Consider the following 23,320-nt stretch of genomic DNA (forward strand, 5'->3'; position numbering starts at 1 on the left):
CCCTGCCATTATTATTCTACAAGTTAATTGTGGAGTGAGAATTTCATAATGTTTTCTATGAAATCTTCAAAATATAGTGATAAAAAATGTGCAACTACTACAAAATCGGCTCGCGAAGCGAGCCGAATGTCACTCGCGTAGCGAGTGACCGGGGGTCCAGGGGGCGTAGCCCCCGGCTAGGCGTGACGGGCGCGCGAAGCGCGCCCAGAACGGCTAGTAAACATATACTTTTGCATTCTCCTAAAAAGTGTGGATGTCATGAGGTGCACAATTTTCTGTCATGGAACGAGGAATACAACAACAAATTCATGCAGAATCGATCGTAAGAGGAACCAGGAACATATTACTATAGTTTAGGTATACACATTAAAGACTGGGAACACAGACCGACGGTAGAACTGTAAAAATGCACAACTCGTTTGGTGTTATAGAAACTCACACCCCATTTTATATTATTGAAGAACAAACCGTACCACTATTGTTGGATATTACAGAATTTCCCTCACATAGACGAAAAAGATCCGGCAAGTTTTCAAGGAATGACGTTGAGTTTGTTTTTATCTGAAGAAAAATGTATGACAAGAAATCTGAATTTTCACAAACCAAGATACGTTTTTCTGCAGTCTTACCGTCAATATGTTCGCACAACAAATTATGTAGAACCATCTTCCATTGGTCCAAAAGAATGTAGGCGAAATTTGGAAATTATTAATACCATATTCTAGATGGGAAACTTGTCATTAAGCTTTTATTCTATTGGGTTGTAATTCCTATTTTGCTGCCTCTTTTCCCATGTCCTCTTATACTGCCATGCTAAGAAATTTTGGGGGAAAATGTTCACAGATTGCCATGAAGATTCGTATTTCATCAAAGAAAATTTATCATCGCCCAAAGACTCATACGGGGTTCTTTCTCAACACGACATTGCACTACCGTGCTGAGAGAAAACGCCGCATGAACCTTCAAACTTTGCCATATTTTTTTTTTCAATAAAAAACGCATTTAGTGGGAAAATGTTGAATATTTTTTTCCAAATTTTTCAGACAATTTCGTTCGCAAAATAATGCAGGGTATCCGAAAATTTCAAGGACATATATGAACAACTTTCCTCAAAAACACATGTTTTATCCGAGAAAATGTGGCAACTTTCAAATGTTTTTACGGCGCTTTTCCTCAGCATGGCAGTTTAGGGGAAACTCACGGCTATCCACACTCTTTGAAATGAACGTATTTATGCCCAAAGCAACTCAGTAGCGTGGCGTGCTTTGCGATATATCGATTGATACGCCACTCAAACCTATGAAAAAAGATCGATTATCAGGGTGTTCGCAGCGAACACGTTAGTAATAGATTCTTTACCATGGCTTCAAATGGCGAGATATCGATAATCGATAATTCACGCCACGCGTCTGAAGCGACTATGTATCACGCAAACCTTATGCACATAGTCCCTTTTACCATAAATACGCCCGAATCAAAGCTATTGTAGAGGCATTTGGTGTGTAATCACTGATGCGAAGAATTATTTTCCCGTTTCGCTATCGTCCAACGCCAGAAGAAAGTCTCGTTTCGCGACCGCAGGATCCCGCGTAGCGCGGGAGAAGGAACGAGGGGTGGCCGAACTGACCTGGTTATTTATTTAATGCTTAGCTACGCTTCGGTGTTTTGCTTTGAAAGCTCGAAACTTTTCTCGTGGTCACCAGAAGCTAAAGTGATTTATTAGGACTTTAATAATAAGTACGTTCATCGATTCAGCAATGCCGTGCATAGCCTTTTACATAAAGGAGAAGGAGGTTACTGATTAATGAGGACATACAACCCTTTGGAATCGGAGCCAACCACTTTTGATTTATGATCCCAGTGTTCTTTCTTCCGCGGGAGTCGACCGGAAAAAAATAATATCTACTCATCAAAATGTAATTAAATGTCCGTTGTACTTAAGCAAAGAAGGTTACTCTCCTTCGTGATGGCGAGTATCTTTTTATCTTCTTATCCTAATAGCCATCTTCCTGGCAGTAGCGTGGCATGCAGTGGCGTGGCGTGCTCTGCGATATATCGATTGTTATGCCATTTAAACCTATGGAAAAGGATCGATAAACAGGGTGTTCGCAGCGAGCACCTTAATCGATTCTTGACCATAGGTTTAAATGTCACAACAATCGATATAGCGCAAAGCACGCCACGCCACTGGTGGCGTGCTCTGCGATGTATCGCATGATCTGCCATTTAATCCTATGGGAAAGGATCGATGAACAGGGTGTCCGCATCGAACCCTTTGATAATCGATTCTTTAACATAGCTTCAAATTAGGAAATATCGATAATAATCGATCGTTTTACGCCTCGTTACTGCGGTCAGTAACCACGCCGGCGATTTGTAAGCGACTTTCGAATTCCAATGCGAGCTTGGAAACTGACCAATCAATGTGCGTACAGCCTAGGAAGTTTTGGAGTCCCTTAACAGAAAAGTTAAGGCAAGTCGACTCATAGATCGTCGTTTTCCGCACGATGGAACGTAACTCCATTCCAGGGTTGCAAAATTGACTCAAGCAATTTAATTTTTCACGAGAATAAACTCGATCGATTTCCGTCCAAAAAATTGTTTGATATTGCAGGGGATCGGAAAAAAAAATTACGTGAGATTTTCAGTCAAAAATCCTCAAAACTCTTCTGGTAAAATTGAAATTTTCGCGGAAAAGTCTGGCAACGTTGAAATGTAGTTAGTTCTTTCGTGAAAGAAAGGACGAGATGTCACAAACGGGACAAAGATTAGACTGTTTGAAAGTTTTTCGTAATCTTTGATCTGCTCATCTTCGAATTCCTTTCCCCCGATCCCTCGCTCATCCAAAAGCTTCAAAGTGCCGTAAGTCTAGTTTACGTGTTTGAGTGCTCTCTGTTCCGTAATTTCCGTGAATTACGTCTGTAAGCAGCTCTAACAATATCTTCATTTTGTCGCTCTTCTAACGTAAGGGCGTATCTCGATTTATGCACGAGCCCCACGAGCACGGATTTGAATGTGAAACTCGGCTCACTTGGAAATTGAGATACGTTCTTACGCAGGGCTGCCGATCCGATTACCCACTTTTGTGCCCACGATTATCCACCGGAATTTTTTCCTCACCGATTACCCACCGGTTCCTATTTTACTCACACTTTACCCACCGACTCCAGCTTTACCCACTTTTACCCACCAGCGTCAACTTTACCCACCATTTACCCACCGTTTACCCATACTGTTTACCCACCGTTTACCCACTGTTTACTCACCGTTTACAGCCAAATTTGAATTTTCTTAAGGTTATTTATTTGGATTTTAGTGGCAAAGAAAATACCCACAGATTACCCACCGTTACCTGGATTACCAACGAATTACCCATTACTCACTGATTACCCACCGGAGTTTAAAATATCCACGAAATGGGTAGTTACCCACGAATCGGCAGCCCCGTCTTACGTCAGAGGGGCGACGTTTTGTGGGATCAAGGTCTCTCATCCCTTGGACGATCAAAACTATCGATAAATGGGAGAAGCAATCATCAATTCACGAATGAGGACACGTGCATTTGTTCTACTTCCTTCTATTTGTGAAGAAATGAGATTTCAAACGGTATATTTTGTCACAAAGTTTGCCGGGAATTCATTATAAGTCGGTGCACATCTCCTCACCTCTTCTCTTTCTCTGCAGTTCAAGATAGAGCTTGTCACTATTTGTAGATAAATCCTGTTCGATTGACGTCAGGGTCAAAGATGACACAGACTTTATCAGTGTTTCTTTCTGTGTCATAGTAGAGGTAGATAATTTTCTCATTACAAAGCAGCAGCTACATTTTGCGGAGGAACTAAGCGCTAATGAAAGAACTTGATGAATGTGACTCCGGCTGATACAGTTGTCCCCGAGACGGGTACTGAAGATGTATGGATGTATGGATGTGATCTCATCTCATACGAAACTTGTTTGATAGCAAAACCACGAACCTAGTTCCAACCTTCAAAGCTTCGTCGCCGTGTTTGAAAAATAGATTGAAAGCAATGCAGCATACGCAGGTAAATGCTGATTTTGAAAAAAATTCGGGTAAAGTTACTTTAGCATAATTCCTTTCAACTTGAATTTTGCAAATATCGACGTTGAAAATTTCATTTTCGAGCATCGCCGCGGACGTGAAATTTGAATGCATGTGGACAAACGGCATCATAATTTCTTTCAAATTTAACTTCGCCAAAATCGACGTTAAAAATTTCATTCGTTAGTTTCGGCGCGAACTTTCAATTAAATCAAATTAGCCCTGGTAAAAATTGGCGATAAGAGCTGCGTTTCAAAATTCCATAGGAATTCTCACAACAGGCTAAAGAGGGCTACAGAAAATCATATAGCTGGCTGTAGAATGCGGAGAAAATCATACGGCCGGGCTATACGAAGCGATAAAAAATTATGCAGCCGGGCTATAGTTCCTATCGCCGGGCCTTACACTTCATCGCCTGGCTGTTGCTTTTTCGCCATCGATTATAAAAGGCTATAAGAAATTGTGTAGAAATTTGTGTGCTTCGGAAATCATTAAATTCGATACGGAACCACCTTAATATTTACAAAACATACATTATATTTTCCTTTAATACATATTTTTTTTTTCATCAATAAAAATGAGAATAATCCATACAGAGTGTGCAAACATTTCAAAGTCATGAGTTGAAAACGCTGACTCCGCCAGATTAAATATTAGAGCCTAACACAAAGCGGAGCGGCGACGCACTGGCGCCTACAAACCTAACAGGGATACTTCACGCATTGCGCAACGCGTGAAGGTCTGCCTGTTAGGTTTGTAGGCGCCAATGCGCGTTTCACGCTGGCTGCCCGCCTGCCGCGCCGCAGTGTGCCACGGCGCTTGAGGCAACTATTTCACACCAGACCAGAAGTAATGCACAGTATCATACGAGACTGGAGGCGGTCTAATATATTAGGAATGGCAGGCATCAATCAAAAGTACGGAGCTTTCCTCGCAAAATAAATCAAGATACTACGGCCCAAAAAGAGAGCAGTATTCCAAAAAACTCACTAAGTCCTAGCATCCGTAATTGGTGACGTTTAGCATACACTTTATCGCCTGGCTGTGAGCTGCTCAATCGCCATCGGCTATAAAAGGCTATAAGAAATTGTGTAGCCGGCTATAGAAGCTATTGGAAATCTTACAGCCGGCTGTAGGTCTATGGTATTTTGGAACACAGATTTCTACTGCCAATTTTTACCAGGGAGAATCGACGTCTGAAGCATTGCATCATTCCAAATAACTGATTCCTTCTTTTTATCGGGCTAAAAACGAGGAGAATCATACTGGCAATTTAATGGGGAAAGTGGAATGAAGTGGAAAATTTCCTTGCTCATCGACGTGCTGTTAATCCGCGGTTTTCATTATTCAAAAGCGGTTGATCCGACGCAAGGAGAAAACTTCAACCGTGGCTTGGTGTCTTTTACGATATATCGATTGATCTGCCATTTAAACCTATGGAAAAGGATTGATAAAAATGGTGTACACAACGAGCACCTTAATATTCGATTCTTTACCATAGATTCAAATGGGAAAATATCGATAATCGATCATTCACGCCTCTCCGTTCAACTTCAACAGCGATTTCCTGGAAGACGGCGCGGAGTCTGATACTTTATGTAAAGGAGAATGTTGGCATACGCACGCTGCATAAATCCATGCAAAAATAGTTGAAAAGGACTCTTCAAATCTTATCAATATTCCAGACGAGAATTTACGTCTTGAAGGAGCCGTGAGCCACGTCCGGATAATACGATAAAGAGGTGTTAACAGCTGTTTCTCCCCCGGTATGGTGCATTACACCTCTTCCGATGCGCGGTGAGTTGCGCCCACATAACGAGATTTATACCGCTCCTTTCTGAGCGATCGTTTGTCCGGAAAATGGGATTTTTCCGGACGTTTTCACCGTGCCTTATACCGATGAGCCACATAGCAACGCATTGCACTGCCGCCGTAAAGAAGGGCGCCACAAGAGCCTTCAGATGTTACCGTATTTCCTTCGATAAAAACGAATTTACTGGGAAAGCTGTGAAAATATTTCTACAGATTTTTCAAACAATTTTGTTTGCAATTTAATCTAAAACATCTGCAAATTTTAAGGAAAAATAAGCATAACTTACCTCGAAAATACACGTTTTATTGGAGGAAATTTGGCAACTCTTGAATGTTCATACAACTTTTTTCCTTAGCGGAGAGCAGGAGTTTGTGGTATTGCCACAAACTGTAAAAAAGAGTTAAATTGATATTTCTTTCCATAAGGACGCATACGAGTCTAGCGACAAGTTCCAAAATTTCCATGAAAAGGTCATTTTTGTAGGGATGGCTGATCGAGAAAATTTTAAGGAATAGTTTTAAGTGACATCAATCTCAATAAGTCGAACTACTGTCAACAGTGGCGTGGCGTGCTTTGCGATATATCGATTGATCCGACATTTAAAACTATGCAAAAGGATCCATAGAAAGGGTGTTCGTGGCGAACACCTGAATAATCGATTTTTTACCATAGCTTCAAATGGGAAAAAATCGATAATCGATCATTCACGCCTCACCACTTACTGTCAAGACGAATTCCCGTTTAAGGTGAAAATTCGTTCATCCCTAGACAGCTCCATAAAGCGCAGTGTAAACGAACTACGATTCTGACGACTTTGTTACTTTTGTCCCGGATGACAAACCGCCAAAAAGATGAAGCATTTTCGGGAATATTGACTTTATGAAAGAACAAAATCAACAGAACGATTTTTGATGGGAGTAATTTGGTAATACATATAATATAATGTGGCGTAGCTTTAGCCTGATACACTAAAATTGTTTCAATTACAATTCACACCAGGAGAGAGATAAAATTGCACAGAGCTAAGAAATTACTGTTAGTGATAAAATAAGCGTGGAATACAAGTTTCCACCCATGTCAAATACCAATTCACATTATCCCAGCAAAATTTTAATTCTAAATTTACAATTGCCATTAAGTATCGATTGGGATTTTTAGCAAGCTCAATATTTAGACGGGTATTTTTGCCGGCGTAGGTGGTGATTGAATGAACGCTTAATATCTGCGAGGAAGTGAAAGAACTTAATTTTCACTTTCTTAAAAATGATACCTATCGAAGAAAGTCGATCAATCAACCTTGTTTAACTGGTATCAATTTTCCGTTACTCGACACGTCAAAGAGACTAGAAGCACTGACAAGGAGTAACTAATTGCTTCGATCGCAAGTGTCTTCCTATTCGCGCAAGAAGGAAGTTGAAGGGTCGCTCAGATAAAGTATGAATAAAATTGAAATTGAACGCTTGTCAGAAGAAAGTTGACAATATCCACTAGGTCTTGTGCTTGATTATTGAAATATCAACTACAGAATTTTGCCTAATTTCTTCTCATGATTTATTGTCTGGACAGAAAACTAAGCAACATGACGTCTTGAAATTCATCGCCGTAAATCTCCTCCAAAATTTAAGATGCACACTTACAAAATTTTAAATCAGAGTGTTGCTTATTTTGCCGTTAAAAATTAAATGTGAACAAAAATTAGGCAAAGTTTGATGAATGTAGCTGATTTTGTTAAAATCCGTCTATTCAGTTTAGAGTCTCAGAAAATTTTTCATGACGTTCTTCAAAACTAAATCTAAGGAAATTAAACACAATATGAAAGTACATACAGGGTTATTCAAAAGTCACGCACCACTGGCCATGAGGGAAGTGGCCATTTGAAATATTTGAGGTACCCCCCGCCCCCTCCCCCCGAGGGCATCAAAAACTGGAAAGCACCAAAAAAAGTTTCCCTTTCGATATGAAGAAAAACGTCTTGAATCGCAAATCGATATCATAATTTAGAGCTAAAATTATGGCCAGTGGTGCGTGACTTTTGAATAACCCTGTATAGCAAGAGGAAGGAAGCGCCTTGATGACGGCGCAGAGATACAACTATTCGTGCGTGATGGATGTCCTCGTTGCGTATAGCTAAATTGAAGGCGCCATGGCGCGAGGCGTGAACTCGCAATGCTTTGCTCAAGGCTGATAATTAGGTGTCAGTCAAAGTTCGCAAAAAAAGGGGGGGGAGGGAGGAGCAGGAAGGGAGGGGAGAGAGGAGGAGCAGGAGCAGGAGGAGAAGAAGAAGAAAAAAAGGAAGAAGAAGAATCAGCAGCAGCTCCTTTTTGGAGTCTAATTTGACTCAATCTACGAGTCAATGGACTCGACTTATCTTCAACACGGGGACAGAATATTATAATGTTCAACAATACATGATTCGTGCGCTCAAACCGCTCATGATAAACGATATACCGAGCAAAAAACGCGATCTGCGATAAAAGGGGAGGTATGCGATTAAGGGCAAAGCACGTTGCTTTGAAATTGGACTTGAGGAAACCCCGCCCCGGCCTTATCGGAGGAAACTCCAGGAAACAAGATTTAAAGTTAGGTCGCTCTTGGCCGTGTTTGGTTACATGTGAACTTTTCCGGTTTGCTAATTCGATCACGGCCGTATCGGCGGAGGGAACTTCTCCGACGCAAGACATAGCTCGCGCGCCGAACATGTTTAGCCGAGTTCGGAAGTTTCATTGTTGGATGTATGTAAAGGGGTCCAGTCCATGCATGAACAATGGAAATTATAGGTAGGTTTTTGCACCCGGAATCAAAGCCTGCGCTCCGATTATTGAATCCATGTCGATACGAAAAGACGAGGCAAACCCTATCTTAACCATGCAATGTATCGAGTTTCGAGGTCGTATCGTGCTGCTTGAAACATTCAATAACCGGCCTGCTGGCGGCAGAATTTGTTGAGCTCATGGTCATTTCAGTCGTAAATTTTACAACCCCTTGACGTATTCGCGCTGATTGTGCGGTTTCATTCTCGAAATTGGACATCATTTTTCAATGAGGAGCCGCTATTTTTGGTTTATGTATAAAAGCGCCTACCTACATTGGAAGAGAAATGACACATATCAGTGCCCCAGAGTCAAAAAGTACTTAGCTCCGTTTCAGTCATTTCGAGATAACTGGGAAAAACCGTGAGTCGACCACATTGATTACAACGTACATCGCAATTTTTGAAATGCCGTATCTTATAACCGGCGTCAGATAGAGCTACCAAATTTTCTACACGCACGAAACCGTTAATAAAGATTTCCAAAACGACACTAACTCGTTTTTTTTCAAATATGTGAGTCAGGTACCTTTTGGCGCTATGGGGTACCGATTTGTACGTTTTTTTTTCATATTGAGCCAGATATAATGGTTATTATTTTGCATGATGCAGCCCAGTTATCAACCAAGTTTTCTCATCAGAAATTTCGCCATATGGACCCTGACACGGAAAAGATCCGACTTTACACTATTGAATTGTGTACGCTGATCGGGCCATAATGGATCTCGACTAGGTGCGAATTTAAGCATTCCGAAACATATTTTTTTTAATCAAAAGTTGATGTGAATTACGATTTTGACGGCAATAATCACTGAAATCAACTCCTAAATAAGATATTCAACATTTATCCATGTGTAAACTCAAACATACCGCTCATGAAAAAAACACACGTCTGCGTGAGTCAAATCGGGCACTAATCGTTACTGTAATAGTATTTGCGCCATGAAAATATGGCAACCTCAATCTCGATGGTTCGGTTCTGCTGTTACAGCTGTAACACTTTGAACAACACAGGCTGCGGAAGGAACATTGCTCAATTAATCGAGAAGCTTGCCAAAACCCGCGGTTTGAATCAAGTAGACTATTGTTTTCGTGAGACGCGTGGAATATAAAATTACCGTAACCAATGTAAACTAAAAAGTTCATATCTTTAGTCAGGTTTCATTTCAGCCATTACCGTTGTGCAAATCGTGTTCTGTGTAAAACTTTGGTTAGGGAGCATGTATCGGAATGTTTAAATCTACACTGCTAGACAATTGGTCCATCACTTTTTAAATTTTAGTGGTTGAAAAGTCAGTTTTAATCGTCAAAATCTCGTACTTCATATGTGTCGCAGGCTATTAGCAGTCGCCGGCAATTTGTGAGTTGCACATATTGTCTCGAAAAATCGCAATAACACGCCTTGACTTATTGAGGATTTGATGGGTAATGCCCTTCAATGCCACGATCTCGGCTTTTCACACCTCCATTTTTTATGATATTCTTGTCACGAAGTAGCTGTGTGCTCCAAAGTCAACTAAGATTACGGTTTTCACTACACTTTCCCCTATATATGCCTACTACTCCTTGTATTTAAGGAGGGAAAAGCGCCGAATCACATTAAAGGCAAAATAATTAGCAGTCTAACCACGTTCCTTTTTTTCTGAAGTTTATGTTTTTCTATTTGTTCACTAGTGGCTTGAAAATTGCCGGCGATTGACACTTGCCTGAGACATACGTAGCGGAATATTGCAAAATTTTAAGAGAATCATTTATTGATTAGTTTTTTTCATACCACAGGGAAATCAGGCATGTTATGAGGTTGCCTATGCATATCTTTGAAGGGTACACTCTAATCCGAGATCCCGTTCGGTGTGGATAAAATCAAACTCTCCCTGAATTCAAACCGCGTTGTGGCACCCATTGCCAACCGAAGTAAATCGTCGGTAAACACCCGTTGACCAGAAGCGTAAATTCCAAAGTTAGCAACTAACTGTCACAGCTTATGAAACCCAAGCGGCCATAAATCCCTTTTCTGACATAAAAATCAATTCACTATTTGTCAGGAGCTTCCCACAGCGGTTACAGTACATTGCATCCCGCTTCAATACCAGTCTGCAGATATTTCATTTTATCCATATGCGAAAAAATCTATTCGTCCGAGGGATTGTTTTCAGTTTTTACGATGAGTTAGTTTAATTTAATTTTGAGTAAAATTCGATATCTAATTTTTTATAGTTGGTGTAAATATTCGGCAAAAAATAATGTGGTACTCACTCTTTGACGTCATGTTTTTTTTCCTATCTCTCTCTTCTTTTATTAAACTAAAATATTTCAGAGCAAATTTGCCACACAGTGAAAGGAAATGAAATGCATAGGCACACTGATAACTTACATATATAATGGTATGAAAAATATTAGCACTAGCAACAGTGCGAGCCAGCTGTTTTAATGCGGACTGCATTTTTAGAATATAATCAGAATTTAAAATAGTAGAGGGTTTTGATTACATAGGATACATTCCGCATGGGTGCTTCTTTCTGGTTGCCAACCTAACACTCGTACCAAGTAAAACTTAATGAAATTTATATCACACAAAACTTTCACTATTGCCGAATCGTGTCATGTATATTATAATTTCATGACAAAAATATGCACAAGGTGTGATAGAAAACAATTAAAGGCTAACTTACCAATGAAGGAGCTTGTTCAGTCATTATTATCTCTTACATCTCTTAAAAGTAGAAAGGAATTTTCCGGTCACTGCCTCGTGTGGTAATTGAAGTTCGTGGTGAACAAGTTGGGAACCTTATTCGCAGAGGCTCAAATCTATCGCGCCTTCAACATTGCGCGATACTCTGAGCATCACCGCGAAGTTAGTTTAGTTGCTTGACCCAACCAAATCTAACTTAGCTTAGCTCTCTAATGTACTCGGAATGTATCGAGCGATAAGCTCATTAAGTTCACCTAACAAAAACTTCTTCCCCAGGGAATCAGCCTAATTTATGAAGTACGGAATGTATGGTTTAGCTTTTCGTTATATGTGTTTTCACTTAACGTATTGCATATGGCTACACATTAGACTATCACCAACATGATTCAAGTCAAATCCTCGCGGCTTGCATCAGATTTTGAGGGAGGTTGCAACTTTTCACCTCAAAGAATTGGTTCATGTAACCCAAATATTTGGTCAATGTAACCCAAAGAAAAACAAACTAAATAATATTAATCACACGCATAGGTTACCTTGCGTTATATTCGTCGTATTAAAACAAAATGTCGGGTTCCTCTTCTCACTGTTTTTTTTTTTTTTTTTTTTTTTTTTTTTTTTTTTTTTTTTTTTTAAATTACTGAATAAGCTAATTTCGATCTATTAGTAGATTCGAGGGGTTTGGAGGACAAGGCGCCAAAGTTCAGTTTTTGCTATTTCGAGAAAGTAGTTCGTAGTTCCTAAATTATATGAAGTCTATGACGGAAAGAAAGTTCAACTCACATTTTGACGCTAAAAAATTGGATTTCACCCATGAATTTTTACCGAATTTATTTCAAACCTAGATCCAGTTGAAATCACTTACATCTCAACTATTCAAAAACTGCACTTACGCGTATTGTCTTTCAAACCTCTCATTTCAGCCCGGATTTAGACGAATCCTCACTCATCTTTCTCTCATTCTCCTCTTGTTTCAGATTCTTCCCGGAGCAATATAGAGACCTACACCGCGAGTAAATCAATGCTGCGGTGCTCATCTCAGACGACTTGCATGAAACTCGTGTTATTCCGGCCTGAAAATGACTTCGTTCGGACTTGATCGCGTTCGTGAAGTTTCAGCAGTGATAGAACCTCCTCGCATTAATCTCGCGATCGGGTAGGCCGTGAACGGAAAATGGCAAGTTTACCAGGTTCAAAACCTCTGGTTGAACTATCAGCCTTTCTAACCTTTAAAAACACAGCGTTGGCGGTTTAATTCGATACCTGAATAGCGAGATTGTTGGGTAGAATGGTGAAAGACATGGTCCTGGGTTGAATGCAGGTGAACGCGAGTATGGAACCAGGAGGGTTGGACGAGTCGGTCCCCTCGGTGGACCTGCAGAATGAGAGTGCGTGGACGGAGTCCCTGGGGGTCTCGAACGAGACGGGGACCGGGTACAACCAGTTCATCCTGCCGTTCTGGAAGCAGTGCCTCTGGACGATGCTCTTCGCGCCGATGATCCTGATCGCCTGCTGCGGGAACCTCATCGTCATCTGGATCGTGCTCTCGCACAAGCGGATGCGCACGGTGACCAACTACTTCCTGGTGAACCTCTCGGTGGCCGACGCCATGGTCTCGGCCCTCAACGTCACCGTCAACTTCGTCTACATGCTCTCCAGCGACTGGCCCTTCGGCCTCGTCTACTGTAAAATAGCTCAGTTTATCTCAGTGCTAACCATTTGTGCCTCCGTCTTCACGCTCATGGCCATATCCATTGAGAGGTAAGCTTCTTTATTCCCTTTTTTACAGGTAGAGATTAGAACACGGAAAAAATAGTGATGTTGATTTATCATTCTAGATGTAAAAAATTTGTGCGAGAACTTACAAAATACTGAATCACTTGCTACAGCAGTTAGTCTTACATCTTGAGATCGCTAAAGTAACTGCTGTAGCGGTTAATTCAGCATTTCGAAAGTTCTTGCACACTTTTTTTACATCCAGGATGTTAAATCAACACCACTTTTTTTTTCGGTGAACTGTAAGTACAGCGAACCCCTGAAGGGTTGTGGGAGGACCGAGTACTGTGCTGCCGTGCAACGCGAAAACACCTTAAACGCCATTTTACTTTTTTTGGAAACAACGTATCATAGCAGAGAAACTTGTGTACCTTAGGACAATGTTTTTTCAAAATTCTTTTGCAAATACCAACAAGAACTTAACTTGAAAATTTGAGGTGCATGCAAGGTATAATAGTTGTTATGTTATGGAGTGTTAAGTTCCAAAAAACGAGGAAAAATCTTGATGGATTTACGGCGTTCTTGCTTAGCATGGCAGTGTGACGGTTAGGTGTTGTAGAGCACCAGAGAGCGCTATGAAAGCGACACTAGTGTATGTAGATTAGAACTAGGGGGTTCGCCTACGCGTCCCGCCCCCTCCTGGTCTGGAAATTCCGGAATCAGCACTGAGTTTACAAGGCGGTTTGGAAGTGCTGAAAAAGGACGGGAATTCCGATAAAGGCTCGGAATGTTTTGCTTACAATTAGTGCCACGCGTGTTTTATAAAACAGGCATAACTGCACAATCTCGATCAAGCGGCAAAGGACTGCACTAAGAATCATTGCGCAAGGGATTACATGGTTTCAAGGCTGTTTTAAAAAACACACACGGCACTAATTATAAGCCAAAAATTGTGAGCCATTGTAAGCCATGACTGCAAAATATCGATCTCCAGTTGATCCTCAGGCCACCAATGATCTTCGAATTCTCTGGCTACATCATTTTTGTCGCAATTTGCGCGAGAATTGAATTTCGAATTTTTTTGAATTTCGTCACCTGAAAGCACTGAAAAAGTACTGAATTCAATCGGAAAATACTGAATTTCTGCCAGCTAGTTGAATTTCAGTAGACATCCTATTTGCGGGTCCACATGAGATAATCACGCGAGTGATCGGGCTCTTTCATGGAATTCTTAAACACGGTCCGATTTTGCGCGAAGAACGGCAACCCGGCCCCTCATTTCATACACACTTGCGCCCCGTCAATTTAAATTCAATAGCACCTTTTCAGGCTGATTACCTGCTGCAGCGAATGATTATGATAATGATTTCATCTCGGCCGTAACTTCGACTTCAACTCGCGCGACCGCGCATCTTTTTCCCTCGCGAATCGAGTGTTTTAAATTCAGTTCCATTTCCACGGAAAAAGAGTCATCAGGAAACATAAAAGAAGACGCGGTCGGAACGGGGGACGCGGGGAAGGGGTGGGGCGGGAGAGGGGTGAGCAAGGGCTGATACAGAAAGCGGACGGAGTTAATTTAACACAGAGGAGCCCGGCCTTGCATAAACGCGCGTTGAATCCTCCGAGAGTCATTCGTTTAAATTTTGATCGGTTCGGCTCATTCACAAAAAGAGCCATTTACACCCCCGCTCAAGTTACACTCCTCGTTCGTAAAGTGGCCCCAGTGTGTGGGCGGAATATTTAGCTGTGTTTTCTTTTATTTAATTTGTTTTGTTTTATATATATTCGTCCTTGGCTCCTCGTTTTCCTGGTCCGCGACCTGGAGAGCACCATTTTCGGCGGTTTTTTCTTCGTCCTTTTCCCACGTTCCACCTTCGCTCGGACTTCCTTAATGCGCATTTATTGAGGTCAACCTGCTCTGCCTCCAGACTACCGCGCTAAGGAAAAACGCCGTATGGACATTCAAGAGTTGCCACATTTCCTCTGGTAAAATATTTTTTAAGAACATTTTAATGCCAAATTTGGCTGGCTAAGCTGTATAGAACATGGTAATTGATTGAAATATCGAGCTACAATCCAAAAATAAACGAGTACTATTTCTAACTATATGAAACTGACAAGAAAAAATTCAGACGCTTCGACCGCCCACAAACTGCGATCTTCTTCTGTGCATTAAGAAAAACCAGTGGAAACATTTTACAAAAAAAAAAAAAAAAAAAAACTAAAAAAAAAATTTAAAAAAAACTAAAAAAAATTAAAAATAAAAATAATAAAAAACTACAAAACTATTATTACTTGTGTATTTTTGGCTTGTGGCTCGATTTTTTAATCAATTGCCATGTTTTATTTTTAAGGAGAGTCAGGAATCATTTCCTTGAAATTCCTAAATAACTTTTCTGTGATTATGAATAAAATTATCTGAAAACGTGGAGGAAAATATTTTACAGATTTTCCTGCAAATTTGTATTTCATTGAAGGGAATTCGGCAACGTCTAAGGGCACATACGGCTTTTTTTCTTAGTACGGTAGCCTAGTCATAATGCCGTTGAAAAAGTGTGAATCCCGAATCATGGATTAATTCCGGTCTGGTGCCACTGTATGCTACCTTTAAGGAATGAGGTCGTATAAATCTTTGGACGTTGCTAAATTTCCATCGATAAAATAAGGATTTTCTATAGAACTTGTGACCTTATGCTTTTCTCCCAATTTTCCCGAGAATTTCACGAGCTGATTATTCAGAAGTATCAGCAAATTTCAAGAAAATATATTCTGAACTTTCCTCCAAAACAAAACTTTCATCCGGGAAAAATCGGCAACATTCGAAAGTTCCTACAGCGATCTACATTGGCACGGTAGTATGGCTTTTATTTTCCTTTCCACCTTACAACAGACGAAACAGTTTTTCAAGGAGGATTCGAGAAAAATAAAGATCAAGCGATTTAGTTGCCATCCTAACATTCCGGACACAATGTTTTGCTATAAGGAAAAACGGTGTATGAACATTCGAACTTTGCCAAATTTATTTTGATAAAATGCAAACTTTCCAAGAACCTGTGAATCTGTATACTTAATTTTTCAGGAGAATTTGTTTGCTTTTTGAATTGGCGTATTTGAAATGTCGAGGGAAAATATTTCCATTACTTCTCCGAAGTAAATGTTTTTTTAAGGACATTTTTGGAATATTTAATTTAGCGTAAAGAGTTCCATTGATATATAGGTCCTTTCTTAAAAAAAAAAAAATTACCATACTTTGACACAAGAGTATAGGAGTCAGCAGTAGATACTGCGGTGAAACTTACTATCAAAATAGTTTATACTTCTAAAAAATGCACTTAGAGGGGTTTTGTGACCTGTACTTAACAATATCAGTGACAGAAGTCAAGTAGACTCATGCTGAAAGTTACCATACTTTTCTCAGTACTCAGGCATCCCTCTCTGACAAACCTCAATAAATTTTCTACCATAATTACTCCCAAAAATGACTCCGCAAATTTGAGTCCAGGTAATCTGGTTTCCACTTAAAAGCAAAGAAACTGTGGCGAAGCGTGAATGTCGATTACCGACATTTCCCCATTTGTATAACCATGGTAAAGAATCGATCATGAGGTGTTCGGTGCGAACATCTTATGATCGAATCGATCTTTTTCCGTAGGTTTAAATGGCAGATCAATCGATTAATCGCAAAGCACGCCACGCCACTGCAAAGAAAACATAGAATCCCGGTCAGGAAATAATTTTTAAAATGCATCGTTTTTATACTTCCCTTATTCTTTACCGTTGATGTCCGCCCTTATAGTGGGGGTCTTACAGAGGTGTGAAGCTTTATAGATTTGAGTAGTTGAGCACTCAGCGTGGCATAGAACGTCGGACTAGGTACCTTGGGGATAGACGTCATACCTCCCCTCATTCGTCACGGGTATAAATACTGCAAAGCCCCCATGGGAATACTTTGACGTATTGGCCTCCTAACTCTTCATATTGATACGTGCACGGGAGGGAATTTCTCGATGTAGGTGTTTCCGAAAATAAGGGCGACTTCCACCTAATCCTGGACCTTTATGAGGCATTGTGGCTTTGACGGTTTTCCCATCAATGTCGGAGACGAAATTGAGAATCTCGAGTGTAATTTAATTCTGATGTTTCAAAATGTTTGCTGAAATGTTACAATCCTCAGGCATTCTCCTGAATATTTACCCTCCTAAAGTTTAGATTTGTAAGGGAATTTTCTCGAAGAAAACCGAACTTGAAATTTGTTTGAGATACAATTTCGAAAATCCACTCTGAAATATTAATTGGGCGAACGGAAATTGTCATGGTTCTCTGGATCGCACTACAAGTGGACGTATTTATGCTAAAAGGAACTATGTTCCACGCAAACCATATGCACATAGTTCCTTTTAGCATAAGTACGTCCAAGTGATTGAATCGCTAGGTGCAGAAAAGCCATTCCTCGGTTATGGTGTCTCAAAATCTCAACTAACGTACGTTTCATCCATTATAATTAAAGCAAATTCATGTAATTTGTTTCAACTGCTACTGAATATTCTTCACGATTTTACAGTGCTGAACAAGTAAAATTTTAGAAAATATACCGAATAGTTTCCTCTTTAAGATAAAAATTAGCACCGGAGATTCTGGAACACCGCAACCAAGAAATGTTCTTTTTGCACCCAACGCCTCAATTCAGCATGAAAGATCAGTTTTAGAAAAAATAGTTGATACAAAAACAAAATTTTATTATTTTAATGGGGGTTGAGTTACCCTAATCGTATTGAATAACACAATGTCTCCTATGGAAACGAAGTTTAGAAACTAGCCGTGAAAGATTGTCCCCGATTGAAATTCAGATTCAGTTACAGTTTAGCAGAAAACTAATGCGTATGTAAATTTTTGCATGCATTCTCCGAGCGCAAGTTACTCGAAACAAGGCTGCTCGTAATAATTGGTTTTGTCCCGTTCATAAAAATAAAAAGTTTTGATGAGCAAAGAGAGAACAGAGGAGAGCGCTTGATGCATTGAAAAAAAATCAGTTCCAGGTAGATAACATTATCTAAAGTGCAGCGCTAGTTGAGCGAGAAGAGAGGACGAGAAGTTGGATGCGATTAAACAAAGGATAAAAAGCTAAGAAAATTATTTCCATCACGGGTAGTCCTTAAGATGAAAAGCCATTTTAATCTCTGGAACAGTTAACGAGAGAAAAGCATGAGTATTAAAACTTTCCTTTCCAATCTGCCTGACGCGTATGGAGTGTTTTATAAAAGTAGTTAGTGCTCCAAACGTATATTCACTCTAGAGATAATTTCATTATGCCTGATCTCTTTTGTCTGTTAGAACGTAACAATGATCTAGCGCGCATGTTTTGAGCATATATCTAGCCTTCAAAGTAGCGTTATACTCGATTCAATTATTGTAACAAAGTAATACATGATATTAACAGCCAAAAATTATTTACAAAAGACTTGCTGAACGAGTGAGCAAGAGAATAAATGGAAATAAGTAGCAGTGCGTCATTTCTTTCAGAGCGACAGCCTAAGCATACCTCTAGGTACTTAAAAAAAAAAAAAAAAAAAAAAAAAAAAAAAAAAAAAAACAGTTTAGGCGTATTCACCTTTATTTCAGAGTGGAAACTCAATGCAGGAGCCGCCAATATTATCTTCTATCACACTCAAGAAAAGTTTAAACTCATTTGGCGCGGACGTACATATAGTTTGTGATAGATTTTTTATTTTCGACATTTTGAAACTAGAGAGCACCAGAGGCTCTATCATTAAGAAACTTCCAGAATGATTCCCAGCCCTTCTACCGCCTTCAGCATAACAAAGCAACTATCCGCGTCTAGGGTCTTTCGTATTTCGTATAATCTATGTATTAAAATATCCCAAAATATGACTGGAAAACTTTCATGGGAAGAGGAGCATCGTAGGTGTAACAAAACATGGCTAATTTTAGCACCAGATGAGAAATATAGTAAAACAAATCAGTTTTTTTGTATATGCCACTTCAAATTAAATAACATAGATGTCGACATTCCATCTTAGTCGTCGGAGCTTGTCTCTGTGAAACAGAAATCCTCATTACAAAGAAAAAATCTCATTAAGTTCAAAAAGCTAAGGGGGAAAATTTGCTTTTGATGAGTTTTTCTCCTTTGTTATGAGCATTTCTATTTCACAGAAACAAGCTCCGGTTGCAATGACGTGTTGTCATCTCTGTCTTTAATTTGAGAGGTTTTGTTTATTCACTACCCTCTCTTATGAAACTTCAATGGATTTGACTAGAAAGATTGGTTCAAGCGGGGTGTTTCCCAATAAGCGCCACAATGGGCCAGTACCCAAGGTCCGAATTAAAAGAAAAATCCACGTGATTCTACCTTAAAATTTAACGTAGAAGACGATTCTCACGATGAACAGTTCGGATATCAGGTCCTGAACGAGATATCAACAAGTGTTTCTAACACAGATCAAATGAAAGTTATAAACTGTAACAATGATGAAATTTGTATTTTTGCCATTGAAACAATGTTAATTGTAAACATTGATATCTATTTAGGAGTTGATTTCCTAGATTCCCGTTTTGTGATTCATTTTCCTCTTGAAATTTCGAAGAGAAAATATGTTGTACAGTGATTTAATGCATACCTTGTCTAGAGGCTCATGGGACACACGTATAGATTGAACTCGTAGATTGATAAGCCAATTTTTTGCGAGTGCTTTGATTGAGATTTGGTCCTCTGTCTCGAGTTGTCCAAATCCCTCCCCTACCGTGGGCGGATCCAGACATTTTGAACGGGGTTGGGGGTGTAAGGAGGGTCTTCCCCCCATTTTTTTCAAAACTCTAAAGCATCGAATATGTAGTTTTAGTCAATTTTGTCATTGATAATTACCGTCCTGAATTGATGAGCGTCCTTCCCTTCTTCTTTCCTCCGTTCCTTCCGTTTTTTCTTCCCAGTTTCTTTCCCTTTTCTTCTCCCTTTCTCCCTCATCAGTAGAGTCATATGAGTTAGAACATATAAAAAATACAATCTTTAGAACTATAAAAGAAGACAAATAACTGAGCGAAAGTATGTCAATTACGCTGATAAAACGGTTAAATTAATTATCTTTGTCTTTGATACAGAAAATTTTAAGAAAAAGAAGCCTTCCACCTTCCGAAAAAAGAAAATCGTACTCAACATGGTTAACGCTACTTATTTTAGGTACACTGGCCCCTATCCTCTTACAAGATATTATACGGTGAGCTTCGAAAACTCGATGCCCATTTTGTTTTTGCGCAACGTTTTTTGATGGGCATCCATTATTTCCACGCATCAAGCTTAAGAGAAAAGTTACCGCCCGTAACTATCTTCGAGATTTGAGAGAAGAATTTCTCTCCCGTGCCCCCTCACCGAGGAAGGAGTAAAGTGAAGGGCAGTTTTTCGAGGAAAAATATGCTTTCCTCCGCCTTACTTAATTCGACTGAGGCGGCGAGGAAACCAGTGAAGGGTATGAGATAAGCCAAATAGACCGTCCTGATAAAACTTGAAAGCTAACATGTGTACATGCTTCGAACTCTCAAGAATCCCGTTTCCAGCGACGCGCGATGTGTGCTGGGAAAGGGATTCGCGAGAAATAGTGGCTAATGGAAGGTTCAGGTTTTCGGATGGGGTTATTGATTCGCTTTCGGGAGCTCTTGTCAATCAAACGGATAGGGCCGAAACACTTTTTTTTTCACGTTTTTATTTTTTCATCTCTCACCTCGTGACCTCGCAAGGCGAGTTAAGATTTCTGTTTTTATTGATAAATAACATTTTTCTGATTTCGAGAATGGACCAATATGAGGTAAGAATTTAAGTATTGCAAATACTGAGAGTTCACGCCTCGTTCTATCGCGCCTTCAATTTCGCAGATGCAACACGGACATCCATCAAGCACGAATAGTCGTATCTCTGCGCCTTCGCCAACACGCGTCCTCACCCGTGTGGACTTGGTTCCGCTTGTCTTATGTAGACTACATTTTGCAGTTAGGAATCACAATATCTGGCTCGGTTTAGAAACAACGTAAATACCATTATTTCTCCTTAAATTTTTCTTACGCATGAGCCAGAAATTTTAGTTCTTAATGCAAAATGTTGTCCATTTGTAGTGGTGATTCAAGGGCTACGTTAGCAAAACAGGTAAAAATAAGAAAAATGTATTGTGGTCTTTTTCTTTAACTTTTCTACTTAATCCAAGCGAGACCCGACTGTCGGCGTGGAGCGTTGCAGTTCGAGTTCACTCGTCTACCTATCGGCGCCTTCGGTTTTGCTCATATGCAACATGATCACACATCAAGCACGAGTAGCTGTACCTCTGCCCTGTTATCAACGAACATCTCACCTGGCAGGTCCGTCAGGTACTTTTACATACGTTTTTAACGGGGAACATTTTGAGATAACTGCAAAGCATTCACCGAGCAACCATTGCAAATCTAAAGGCAAATCGATTTGCCATGCTCACTTGGGACTTACTTTTTGCGTTATTTCAAAATGTGTATTGGTCAGTTTTTGTGTGCAAATACATGACGGATTACACCATGATGCCATGCTCGGAGATTTTAAGGTAACAGCCCATACGTAAAATTTAGAAACTAACCATAGAGAAATTGCACACAATAATTTTATTGCTTCATTTGAGAGTGCGTAGTAAGCTGAATTTCGATGGTGTAAGTCCGCAATCACATATCTCGTTCGTGGTGTCTGAAAATCTCCGCCTCCATGTTATTTTTTCAAAAGAGAACAAATTAAGATCATTCCTTTAAGTTTTTGCAGAATTTTCTTCGCGCAGAGAAGAAAAATCACTCCAGTTTTAAACAATTGCCGTTCAGTAGTTTTCCGTTAAAAAATAAAGTTGGACAGGAAGTCTGCGACGGCCGAGTTTTGTGATTGCCGACATACACCGTCGATTTACAGTATTTTTGAAAAGGGAAATTTTAGAAAAATAGATTTAAATGTGCAGAAATGTGCCGCCTGGTGACTTCATCAACGTTATCTGGGGACATTTCACATTTAAACACATGTATTTCAGCAGTGTAAGTTATTTTATTCAGATTTTCTTCAATAATAAAAGTATTCAATTTAGAAGCCAGGGATATCTTTCTGCTCAGTTCCTTAATAATTTCATTTTAAACATGAAATTTACAAAATTTCAGACACACCTACCAATTCTCCTTTAACCGATATGTCTGTAAGAAGCTGAAAAGGCACCTTAAGAAATCGCAAGAAAAGGACCTCTCACTTCTCCTGCGGCTCTGCGTCAGGAATTCGTGTTTCAGTGTTGAACTCTCTTCTTCTTCTCTTCTCTTCTTCTTCTTCTTCTTCTTCTTCTTCTATTGATTTACTGGGTTATATTCCAGATGTGGAACCTACAGCCATCTATAGTGTTGAACTCAAATCATTCAAAAATATAAATTAGGGACTCGTCATTCCTGATTTGAAAAAGTCTCAGGATTTTATTAAATCTGACGCCTATCCTCGCATCTAAATTGTTTTGTGGTACTCATCAAATCCAGAAAAAAAGTGGTGTAGGTTGCTCGCAACATCCAAATCTGGAGAATTAGGCGAATTAGGGATGCGATAAAAATACACTTTATGAGGTGCCATAAAGCTGTTGTTCTCTCTGATGAATTTTTAATGATCTTTTTATGACGATTGTTCTCCTATTCCACTGTTACGAGATAAGTTTTCTTTACGCGTTTTCTTTCGATTATATATAGTTACAAGTTCAGTTGTATCAGAACTCTGTGCGGTGGTGGTTTCAGACAGTGAGCTGAGCCGGAAAAACCGTGAAAACGTCATCGCAACACCGCCATTGGTGCAGTGGCGGCCGGGGCGTGAATGATCGATTCTCGATGTCTCCTCGGTTGAAGCTGTGGTAAATATCGATTATTAAGGTGCTAGTTGCTAACACCCTGTTTATCGACCATGTTTATCTATAGGTTTAAATGGCAGATCAATCGATAAACCCCAGAGCACACCTCGCCACTGCACCATTGGTGGTTTAACTTTCTCGCTCCCTCGCGGGTATGGGAGGTATATTCGTCCTTAGAAATAAGTGCTGCATTACAAGCACTGGAAAAACTCATAAAAACATCGAAAATTCTTCTTGTCAATGTTTTCAAGAGTCTTGGCTCAGTTGGCTCTAGATCCAATGTGTTTTTTTTTCCAGTGAGTGTGGAGAAAAACACGTCAAGCATCGTAATGTCTCATTATTAATTACCGAG

At 39.9% G+C, this 23,320-nt stretch overlaps 1 protein-coding gene across 2 annotated transcripts in view; it reads left to right on the forward strand.

Moving 5' to 3' along the window:
• Nucleotides 1–23,320, forward strand: part of TkR99D (Tachykinin-like receptor at 99D) — a 335,482-nt gene that overhangs the window by 26,450 nt on the left and 285,712 nt on the right. For both annotated transcript variants that reach the window (XM_019048367.2, XM_019048368.2), the window contains exon 2: nt 12,349–13,132. In XM_019048367.2, coding sequence (XP_018903912.1) covers nt 12,687–13,132 — 446 coding nt within the window. In that variant the 5' untranslated portion in view covers nt 12,349–12,686. The remainder of the gene's footprint in view (nt 1–12,348; nt 13,133–23,320) is intronic.

The sequence above is a fragment of the Bemisia tabaci genome, chromosome 5, assembly GCF_918797505.1.
Source record: "Bemisia tabaci chromosome 5, PGI_BMITA_v3".
Taxonomy (NCBI): domain Eukaryota; kingdom Metazoa; phylum Arthropoda; class Insecta; order Hemiptera; family Aleyrodidae; genus Bemisia; species Bemisia tabaci.